General features: G+C 53.2%; 1 protein-coding gene across 3 annotated transcripts in view; it reads left to right on the top strand.

Annotated features, from left to right (window-relative positions):
• Nucleotides 1-1,814, top strand: part of SEC14L1 (SEC14 like lipid binding 1) — a 56,667-nt gene extending 54,853 nt beyond the window's left edge. Inside the window, exons 17-19 of one of the 3 annotated variants that reach the window (XM_084749037.1) lie at nucleotides 599-710; nucleotides 799-964; nucleotides 1,738-1,814. In XM_084749037.1, coding sequence (XP_084605163.1) covers nucleotides 599-710; nucleotides 799-964; nucleotides 1,738-1,799 — 340 coding nt within the window. In that variant the 3' untranslated portion in view covers nucleotides 1,800-1,814. Of the gene's footprint in view, nucleotides 1-598; nucleotides 711-798; nucleotides 1,195-1,737 lie in introns of those variants that run through there. The other 2 variants (XM_084749035.1, XM_084749036.1) reach the window with 2 other exon arrangements.
• Nucleotides 1,815-11,452: the final 9,638 nt, after the last annotated feature.

The following is an 11,452-nucleotide window of genomic DNA, read 5'->3' on the forward strand; positions in this document are numbered from 1 at the left end:
TGCCTAGGCCACCTCACACTGGTGATGGGTGGCTTCTAGGTCTGTCATCCAAGGCATTCCTCATCTGGTGCCAGCTCTTGTCTCCAGGGACCAAGCAGGAGCTCCCAGAGGCCCTGGTGCTCACAGCTCACTATTGGAGGCGATGGGGTCCTTAGGAGGTGGGGCCTGCTGGGAAGCCTTCAGGTCACAGACACATGCTTCAGAAGACGCTGGAGTCCCCTACTCTCACTTCCTGCCAAGTCAGCTCTGGCTCAAGCCTCTAAAACTGTGAGGGAGACTTTCCCCTACGTCTGTTGTCACAGATCTGTCAGTATCGTGGCCCAAAGCCCACTGATAAGCAGGTGCCTCTGCAAAGGTGTTTTGGGAGAATTAACCCTTTTCTGTAGATTGTGTAAAGCAGATGCCCCATGCTATCGGGCCATGGGATAGTTAGGATAAAAAGGCTGACCCCCCTCTTCCCACCACCCCGGAAAGTGACTCTCCTGACTGCCTCCCAGGCAAGAGCTCAGGCCTGGCTTTGGACTGGAATGTCAGCACTTCCAGCCTCCAGCCCGATGGGCACTGGTAAGGGTCTGTGTTGTGTTTGCTTTCTCTTCAGGAGAGGACATGAGATGACCATGGAGAATGGAATGGCAGCACCGCCCGGCAGCTCTTCAGCTCCAGAGCCCCTGGGAATGAGAGCGCAGGCCATGTGTTGGGCTGAGCACCAGGTCCAAGGGCTGGGGGAGCTGACAGGGGAAGATGGTGGGTCAGGAAAAGCTGCCCCCAGTCTCTGCCTTTCTCGTCTCTTGTCCACAGGCTGGCCTCCCGTCAACCGCTGGCAGCAGCCCCTGTGGAGTGTGCAGCTCACCAAGCTGCGACATCTGCTCTGGTCATGGCTCTGCCCCTGTGTTGCGCCTGAGCTGGCCTGCCCTGACTTTCCAGCGGAGTCAAGTTGAGTGGTTTCTTGTAGGCCCCAAGCCTTGTAAGTGGGAAGTGATCTGGCCTTGGGCCCAGCTACCTCTGCCTCCCCAGGCCCCTCCCCCCATCAGCACGTGTCAGCGAGCGTGCTTCACTGGTTATCTGTAGAAGGCCCTGCCACCCGGGCTGGACTCACATCACACTGGGCGTCCAACAAACTCAAGGCTTTCTTCTGGTTTTAAAAGAAATGAAAATATTTTCATGGACTCTTGGAGAGGGCAGACTGATCCAGAAGGCAGGGAAAGGAAGGCCCAGCACCCCGGGGCCCCCTCAGAGGGGAAACGGGAGGAGGTCCTGTCAGTCAGCATCAAGATCAAGATCGGTGGCCAGTGCAATGGGGAGTGGTTTTTTGTTGTTGTTGTTGTTTTTTGTTTTTTTTTGTTTGTTTGTTTTGTTTTTTGTTTTTCGAGACAGGGTTTCTCTGTGTAGCCTTGGCTGTCCTAGACTCACTTTGTAGACCAGGCTGGCCTCAAACTCACAGCGATCCGCCTGCCTCTGCCTCCCGAGTGCTGGGATTAAAGGCGTGCGCCACCACGCCCAGCCTCTGGGGAGTGGTTTGTTTTGTTTTGTTTTGTTTTTTATTTTTGCCGTGACAAAATGTCCGACAAAGATGACTTAGGGCTGGGGACGGTTTACTTTGCCTCATAGTTTAAGGTGCAGTCTATAATGGCGGGGAGTCATAGCAACAGCTGGGGAGGCAGCTGACCACATGCACCCAGTCAGGAAGCAGAGACACGTGAACACTGACACTCGGTCCGCTGTCTGCTCTTTATGCAGTTCACAGCACCAGGACACAGGATGGCGCCTTGTCTGTCCAGGGTAGGTCTTCTCACAGTTAACGCAGTCTAGAAAGTACCTTGGAGACATACCTGGAGATGCGTCTCCTCAGTGACTCCAAGTTGGCAATATTCCTCACCGCAGGGAGCAAGGCTGAGTGGCTGGTGCCTCCCGCCTATCCACACCCTCAGCACTGGGCAAGGACAGGGTGAAAAGAGGCATTTCCACAGTGAGGCACTTCCTCCTAGTGACCCCTCCAAGGTGTTCTCGGGGTTGCTGTCTACCTGTAGCCACTGCATGGGCACAAAGCTTGGCATCATGCCTCCATTTTTGGGGTTTTGTTTGTTTGTTACGTATATAGTGTTCTATTTGATATAACTCCTGCAGGCCAGAAGAGGGCGCCAGATCTCATTATAGATGAGATTGCTGGGGAACTGAACTCAGGACCCTTGGAAGAGTAGCCAGTGCTCTTAACCTCTGAGCCATCTCTCCAGCCCATTTTGTTTGTTGGTTGGTTGGTTGGTTGGTTTTTTGAGACAGGGTTTCTCTGTGTAACAGCCCTTGCTCTCCTAGAACCTAGTAGACCAGGCTGGCCTCGAATTAACATATCTACCTGCCTCTGCCTTCTGAGCGCTGGGACTAAAGGTGTGCGCTACCATGCCTGGCCTGGCACCATGCCTCTTTATATGGGGTCTGTGACCAGTGGCAAGCTGCCCAAGGGAAGACTGGGAGAGGAGTGGGCCTTCCACCACCAAAGGAGTGGGCTGGCTAGTTCGCAGCTTCTCCCTTGGGCCTGGGCATCCTGGCGCCTCTGGGCATAGATCTATTACTCCCTAGAGCAGTGACTCTCAACCTGTGGGTTGTGACCCATTTGGGGGGAAGGAGGTCACCACAACATGAGGAACTGTATGAAAGGGTCGCAGCATTAGGAAGGTTGGGCACTGCCGCTCTGCAGGGAAACACAGGCCATAGCCTGGTTTGAGCATTAAAGCAGAATGGGGCTGATGGTCTAGAAGGCTCTGGAGACTCAGAGGATGTCAAGCCTCACCCTTCAACATGGCTGCGGATGTTGGATAGCTGGGGATGCCCAGTGGTGTCTTGGCTTGGTGTCCGCAGTCTCTTCAGTGGAGCTGGGGCTGGTGAGACCTCTTCCCGTGAAGTGTTGACTGAGGACCTGAGGCACCCCCTCGCCCGGCCCATGTTCATCCTCTGAATCTCCCCTTAATGTTCCACTTCTGTGTATGTGAGACTCCTAACGCCTCATGGCTGACAGCCAGGATTTGGGGACTAGGCTTGAGAGGGGGCTGGTCAGAGAGAAGGGTTGAGGTGGGTGATCATTGCTTGCTCCTCATAGCCCTCCCCACCAGCCAGGCCCGGGGCTGCCCAGGATAGACTGACGGGCCTCCCGGCACCAGCTTCCGCTGTGCAGGATATACAGAGGCCCACCACAGCATCGTTTGTGTAAGATGCACTCTGGATCCTCAGCCACTCCATGACTTGTCTCAGAGGTGTGGGGCTATCTCCAAAGGAGCAGTGGATAGGGTCGTTTCTGTTGGCTGGAGGTCTGGACTCCCAGAGGCCTTTCACTAATCCCTGCTTTATCGAGGCTTCACAGTATTTGTGAAAGGATTTGAGCTGGATCAGCACCGGCTCCAGGTCAGCTGATCCAGCTTTGTTCACATCTCCCCCAGGTGCCCTGTGCCTAGGGGACTCCCTGGAAGCCCTTCACCATGGCCCTGGGAGTCAGTGGCCAGTGTCTCTTTATGTCCCTCTGTGCCTTGCATAGACTTATGTGCAACCCAAAGATAGTTGTGAAATCTGCTCATTAAAGTGTTACTTGTAGACCCACTCTTGCTCAGCCCGGCTGTCCCGGGGCCCTGTCAGGACATGCATGGCCTACTAGACGATCTGAATCTGCCGATTCATTAGAGGCCTTCTCCAGACCTGCCCTGAACTCACCGACCCAGCTCCAGCCTTATTACACATTGGGGAAACTGAGGCCCCGAGGGCCTGGGGACTGTGCCCACTGTCTCAGCTAACAAACGAGAAAACAAGAGCCAGCCAGGCAGTGCCTCAGGACTGCTGGCCGTGGCGTTCTTCCCCACCAGGGCCTGAGGGACAAGATGGATCCTAGCAGGGGGTGGGCCGACTTAGGAAGCGTCCTCAGCAGGAGCCCAGGCCTGTCCCAGCTAACATGACAGCTCACCTCGGAACAGTCTCCACTTCAGTCAAAGGAAGGAGGAAGGAGGGAAGCACAGCCAGGGAAGGCAGGAAGTGCTTCACGGACTGGAGGGCTTGACAGTAGCCACACCCCTGTATCCCCCTCTGCCAGTCCCCAAGCTCTGTCTAAGGCCTGCCCTCGCCAGTTGGGCGTAGTGATGCACGCCTTTAATCCCAGCACTCGGGAGGCAGAGGCAGGTGGATCACTGTGAGTTCGAGGCCAGCCTGATCTACAAAGTGAGTCCAGCATAGCCAGGACTGTTATACAACCCTGTCTCAAAAACAACAACCAAAAAAAAAATGCCCCACCCTTGCCTTTCTCTCCTCCTTGGGACACAGGACAAGATGCAATTCTCTGTCTGGGATCCAGAACAGGCATTCATAAGAGATGGCTCAGGCCAGGTAGGAGTGATGGTGCTCTGTCTGTCCCTAGCCAGGTCCACAGTGACAGCAAGTATGGACCAGGCCTGTGTAAGGCTTCTGTATGGCCTGGCCCTGCTGGGTGCAGCTAGCTTCAGGTTGGAGGGGAAGCCTTGTCTATAGTGATAGGGACTCCCCACAACTAGGATCATAGGCTGGCTTTGAACTTGTGATCCTGTGACCCTCAGCAGTGGACCACGTTTTGTGGTGCGAGGGACCCCTTTTCCGAGCTGTCTTAGCACTAGAGTTCCTGGCTGCCCTGTGAGTCCTGTGTCAGCTTTTAGCCAGCAAGTGACTCTGTATATCTCCCAGAACAAGTCACTTGTTTTTATTTCCTCTTTTAAACACTTCTGCATGCCTCCAGAGAACTGTGGAGTTTGACAAATTTCTAGAGAAAAGCAAGGAGGAGGGGTTAGCTCTGAGACTGGCCCTTACGGAACACCATTGGCTCTGGTGGCGCCTCCTCTGGAAGGGGAGGAGCATGTGTCCTGTGTGGGGTTCCACCCTGCAAACTGGAGAGGAGCTTTTATTTCATTTTATTTTAAATCAAGAGCATGGAGAGACAGCACAGCAGTAAAGAGTGCTTGTGCTCTTTAAAAGGACTGGAGTTTGGCTCCTGCATCTGCACTTAGCTCACAACTGCCTAGCACTCCAGCTCCAGGAGATCACACGCGCACACACACACACACACACATACACACACACACACACACACACACACACACTTTAATAAAAAACAACAATAACAACAAATAAAAATACTGTGTCTTTAATCCTAGAACTCAGAGGCAGAGACAGGCAAATCTCTGTGAGTTCAAGGCCAACCTCATCTACATACCTTGATACCCTGCCTCAAAAAGTAAAAATACAGCTGGGCTTAGTGGCGCACGCCTTTAATCCCAGCACTCAGGGGGCAGAGACAGGCGGATCGCTGTGAGTTTGAGGCCAGCCTGGTCTACAAAGTGAGTCCAGGACAGCCAAGGCTACACAGAGAAACCTTGTCTTGAAAATAACTACAACAAAAGTGAAAATAACAAATATATAAACAGAAAATCAAGCTAGGGATGGTGGTATATGCCAGCACCGAAGACATGGAGGCTGGAGAGTGGGGCTGAGAAGATGGCGTAGCAGGTAAAGGCATTTGCCACCAAGCCTGATGACCTGAGTTCCGTCCTACAGTTCCTCATGGTGGAAGGAGAGAACCAACTTCCCCAAGCTGTGCTCTGACCTCACATGTGTGCCGTGGCATATGCACCCCACCCCCACCACACAAAATCATAAATAACAATTGTGAAGTCAAATGAGACGGAGTTTAGTTGGATCAAGGAATTCAATATGTAATAGCTACATAATATATTCACATCTAGCTTGGGCTATGTGAGATCAGTCTCAGAAACACAAAACCACATGTGCATGCTGTGCACGTGTGTGTGTGTGTGTGTATGTGTGTGTGTGTGAATCACACTATCACTTCCTCCGTCTGTTGAGACAGTGGTAAGGAGCATTCACCACCCTTCCAGAAGATGTGGGTTCAGTTCCCTGCACCCACATGGCGGCTCACAGTCTCCTGTAACCCCAGTCCCATGGTATCTAACACCCTCTTCTGGCTTCTGCAAAGACCAGGCACACATGTAATACTCAGACATGTGCGTGCAGGCAAAACACCTGCGCACATGAAAAACAATTTAAGTGAAAGGACCAGGATAAATGACTATGTCTCTGCTGAAAGGACTTACAGTGCCGGCCAGCCCCGGCATCTGACTGCCCCACACCGTGGAGCTGGTCAGTTTTACCAAGGAGAAAGAACAGAGCCAAAGAAAGGAGGTGGGTTCAGGACATGGTCACCTTGATACTCGGGGCAGGCCCCTGGCCCCTCTCATTGGTGCGCTGAGTTCCTGGTGTCCGCTGTCTGAGCTCCAGGCTGACCAGCGCCTCCTTCCTTAGTGTCCCCAGAGTAGGACTGAATTTCCCACTGGAATGTCCCTGCCCTGCAGGAACACCACCTGGCTTCCCATTTGGTGGATAGAATGTCTTTTTTATCCCGTTTCCCCAGATTGGGGCTGCTGGATGGCTGGTCTCCGTCGCCTAGCGCTGGTCTCCGTCACCTAGCGCTGGTCTCCGTCGCCTAGCGCTGGTCTCCGTCGCCTAGCGCTGGTCTCCGTCACCTAGCGCTGGTCTCCGTCGCCTAGCGCTGGTCTCCGTCACCTAGCGTATGGGGCTGCCCTGGACGCTGGGGGATGCTTAGCAGAAGCTTTGGCTTCCTAGGAAGTCAGAATCTAGATAGAGTCCAGCAAGGTTAAGGCATTTACCCAGAGAGTCCAGGAGTCCAGGACTGTGGCGTCTGCTCTGGGCCCCGAGTTCGGGGGCTTCCAGCCTGCAGCTTTGTCCTTAGCAAATGCTTCAGCAGATGTGACACGTCTGACTTCAATGGCAGGTGCAGCCCCAATCCTTCAAAGGAAAGTTCTCGACAGGCGTGGTGGCGCACACCTTTAATCCCAGCAGCACTCGGGAGGCAGAGGCAGGCGGATCGCTGTGAGTTCAAGGCCAGCCTGGTCTATAAAAGCGAGTCCAGGACAGCCAAGGCTAACACAGACAGACCCTGTCTCCAAACAAACAAACAAACAAACAATCAAAGGCAAGTTCTCACCCAGCAAGCCCTGATGCTCAGGGGGAGCCTGTGTGAATCTCCTTCGCTCTAGAAGAGACACCCACAATTAAACACCAGCCCCTCCCTCCCAAGCCAGAAGTTGAAAGCTGGGTGTTGGGGACACGAGCCTGTGGTCCTGGCTCTTGGGATGCCGAAACAGAGCAATCACCGCGTGTTCAAGGCCAGTTTGAGCTACACAGTTTGGGGATGGCCTGGCACTATAGAGTGTCGTCGTTGGTTTTAGTTCGAGCTACACAGTTTGGGGATGGCCTGGCACTATAGAGTGCCGTCGTTGGTTTTAGTTTCTTGGGGCAAAGGGTTTATTTTCACTGTGGTTCATCGTCCACCATGGCGGTAAGCCAAGGCAGCAGAGGTGGAAGCTCCCGGCGCATCCCACCCACGATCAGAAGACGGAGATGAGTGCGTGCTGCTGTGTGTGCGAGTCTCCCTTCCCGCATTTATACAGCCAAGGATCCCAGGCAGGGAGTGACCCCGGCCCCAGTCATGCTGGGGCTCTCAGCATCAGCCACTGTAGTCAGGACAGTTCCCCGCCACCACCACCAGCCCCCTCCCCATGATTGTCTCAAAAAACCCGAGCGTCCAAAGGTTCCGGAAGCTTTGTTAGTGCTTTCTGCACATAGACTCCGTCCCACCCAGTGGCACATCACTGGTGGCACCTCAGGGGTTCCTCCTGAGACAGATGGTCCACAGCCAGACAGAACAGCCCAAACGAACAGGGAACAGAAGCAAAGGTCTCAGTTGTCTAATCATGCCAAGCCAATGCCAGTAAGTATACCGGCTTCTGTGCTCTGCATCGGTCTCATCAGTGCTCACAACAGAAACCTAAGCCTGAAAGCCCAGGTGCATGGCCAGCTCCCTCGGACCAAGCCCACCAGGTGTGTCGCATTGGGCCTTTTCCTGTCTCCTGGGAAAAACTGTTAAAAACTAAAGCCTTTGGTGAGACTCCTTCCATGATGGCAGATTTTGCTCATGACCACTTCCTAGCTCTCTGTTTAGTGATGGAAGTGAGGCATGCTGGGGAATTTCCTTTCTTTCCTGTGTGTGTGTGTGTGTGTGTGTGTGTGTGTGTGTAAGAGAGAGAGAGACAGAGAGAGAGAGACAAAGAGACAGAGACAGAGAGACACAGAGACAGAGAGACACAGAAACAGAGAGAGACAGAGAGAGGCCTTTCCTCAGGAACCATCCCCAAGTTCTGTGACTCAGAGTCTCTCACTGGGCCCTGGAGCTTGCTGATTCAACTATGCCAGCTGCCAGCAAGCCCTAGGGAGCCTCCCGTCTCTGGGATTACAGGTGTGTGTGCTGCCTTTTTGATGTGGGTTCTGGGATCCTGCTCAGGTGCACTTTACCCAAGTAGCCATCTTTCCCGCCCCCCCCCCCATCCCTGGGGAGTTTTATTTAAAGCAAGAACACATTTAGTTGGGAGTTCTGGAGGGGAGAGGGCAGGGAGAGAGGACGATGCTAAAGATGCCGTGTGTCTATTCTAGGAAGGGCACAGGAATTCATTCACGCATTTGATTTTATAATTGTACGCTTAGCGGCTCTAGTGCAAAATATGCAAATCAGAGGGAAATTACATGCTAATGGACAGCGCGTTGGCTCTATTTTCAGCCCCCTTCTTCTGCCTCCTTGGGGATGCAGCCAGCCGCGCATATGGGTGTTTTTTTTTTGTTTTGTTTTTTGTTTCCCTTCCCCCAGATATTCCTACCTCAGGTCACACTGAGCCCTGCCTTTTGACTGTAGACTATGGCGAATCTACAGTCATCGCCATGGGAGCCTCAGAGTGGTCACTTTCCCTGCCAGGAGCCTCCTGTCCTGCGGTCTGCCTGTGACCACTCAGTGACCTTGAAGATGCAGTCACCACTCTCAGATGCCCAGCATGTGTTAGCTCAGGGTGCCGTGCTCTCACACAGCGAGCCCTCAGCACCCAGCCTGGCACACACACACACAGTGCTCTCTGAGGCTAATGGCTTGCAGCTGGGATCCATGAGTCACTGCTGACACCAGCATGAGCACAGGCACTGTTGTCACAGGCTGTCACAGCCAGCAGAGGCCTGCCTTATCTTGAAGGGAAAGGACGACAGGAGTGGAAAAGACCAGACATGAGGGCTCAGGCTCCACAGTCATTCAGGTAGGCCAGCTCCTGGTCCCAGGACGTGGCCCAGGCACGTGGCAGGAAGGGAAAAGCAGCCTTGGCCGACCACATGCAGCTTCGTGGACCTGAGGGTCCAGCACAAAGCCCCTCCAGGGACACCAGAAGCCAAGGTTTACCTCATTCTCACGAGGAGCCCCACGGCTTGCTATCCCCACAGCTAGGTGGACATGCACCATCTAACCAGTTCCCTATACCCTTGTGGAATAAGGGCCCCCCCACCCCCGTGAGAGGTCTGTTGCTCCAGCCTGGGTCTATTCTCCCTCCTGTGGCACGCTCCCGGGAATCCAACCCACCACCCCAAACAGATCCCATGCCCTCTTTTATAGCGTGATGTTATTTTTAATCATGTGTGTGGGTATGTGCACGTGTGAGTGTAGGTGCTCTCAGAGGCCAGAAGAGGGCACCAGATCCCCTGTAGCTGGACTTGCAGAGGGTTGTGAGCTGCAATGCGGGTGCTGGGAGTTAAACTCAGATCCCCTTCACCCCACTTTCCACGTCCCTCTTACAGGAGCTATGCTGAGCAGTTGTGGCACTTCACCTGGAAACAGGCCTGCCACAGTGCATGGGGGAAGGGGACACTGTTTCTGAGGTAGATTGGGGCCAAGGAGGTTGCTGATTGGCCCGAGGTGGTTGACAGGCCACCGTGACAGAGAATGGTCTGACCCAAATATGAGCTGTGCTTTGGGTTGGGACTCTGGTCTGTTCATGAAGGACGTCGTGGGCCTTCTTCACGGCCATGGCGGTTCCACAGGACTGCCGCCAGGTGTTGGGAACAGCACTGAAACGGCATCCATGCAGACCTGCCGCCCAGGGACACTGACTTTGCACTTCTGGCCTCTGGAAACATAAGAGAATGAATGGGCATTGTCTCATCACTGCAGGCTGACTGTGTGTCATCCTCCCCTGCTGGGCGATCCAGCTGCAAAGAGAAGCTGTGCACTGTGCACTATGCGCTGTGCACAGTGCACAGTACTGTGCACTGAGGAGACTTTACTAACTTAAGAAAAAGTGTGGCAGGGGTTCAGGGCTAACAAGATGGCTCTGTTGGTAAAGGTGTTTGCTGCCAATACTTACAAGCATGAGTTCGACTCCTGCCCCCCCATGGCCGAGGGAGAAAACTGACTCCTTAGAACCCCCCCCCCATAAGCCAATTGTGGCATGGGCACAAAATAAATAAAATTAAATCCTAAAAAATATCATAAGCATTTATCCCCTCCGTGAGGAGTGGGAAGGCATTAGTTAGAAGAACAACTCCATTACAAACATCCTCAGAGAGAATGGCAGTCCGCGTGCCTTTGGACCTGTCAGCTACACTCAACAGTTGCTAACATTTTGCTGGGTTTTTTTTTTTTCAATTAAAAATAAGGTATCATTTTCTTGACATTTTCCCCTAAATATTTTCAGGCTTTTAAAAATGACATTTTAAGCACGTGTGGTGGTGCATGTCTGTGAGTCTAGCACACAGGAGGTGGAGGCAGCAGGATCGGGTGTTCAGTCATTCTCAGATACCTTGTGAGTTCGAGGGCACCCTGGGTCCCATGAGACCTGGTCTCAAAGAGCAAAAACAATGGTTTTCTAATTAAGAAATACTTCCCAAAATTATAAGAACTGAAACATGATGTCTTCTTACCTGCCGTGCTACCGTCAACACTCACGTGTGCTGCTGAGACACTGTCTACTCAGATCTGCCTCTTTCTGGTGCTGCCTGCTCATCCCAAAGGACCCCGCTGGGGCTGCGCATGGTGTGTAGTCATCGCTCACGTCATCTTTAATCTAGAGTGAAATTGTGCTATTGTTTTTTGTTTTTCTTTTTTGTTGTTTTGGGGGGGTTGTTTTGTTGTTGTTGTTGTTTTGTTTGTTTTTTGAGACAGGGTTTCTCTGTGTACCCTTGGCTGTCCTAGACTCACATTGTAGACCAGGCTGGCCTGGAACTCACAGGGATCCACCTGCCTCTGCCTCCCAAGCGCTGGGATTAAAGACGTGCGCCACCACCTGGCGAAATTGTGCTATTGTTTAGATATGTTTGCAGTGTGTCTGCCAGCGAGCTGTGTGCTAGAAGCTCGGTCCTATGTCTCGGTCCTCGAGGGGTGAGGGTGGGGTGGAGGGGGCACTGGGGAGATGTAACTTTACAGGGGGGTGCCTATGAGGGTCAGGTCATTGGGGGGTCGTTGCAATTGGTTTTGTGGAGCCAGTCAGTCCTCACTAGGCCACTCACGGGAGTGGCTCCTGCGTCTCTGCCGTGCCAGCGTGTGAGT

The sequence above is a fragment of the Acomys minous genome (genome assembly GCF_964271855.1).
Source record: "Acomys minous genome assembly, chromosome: 12".
In the NCBI taxonomy this organism is placed as follows: Eukaryota; Metazoa; Chordata; class Mammalia; order Rodentia; family Muridae; genus Acomys; species Acomys minous.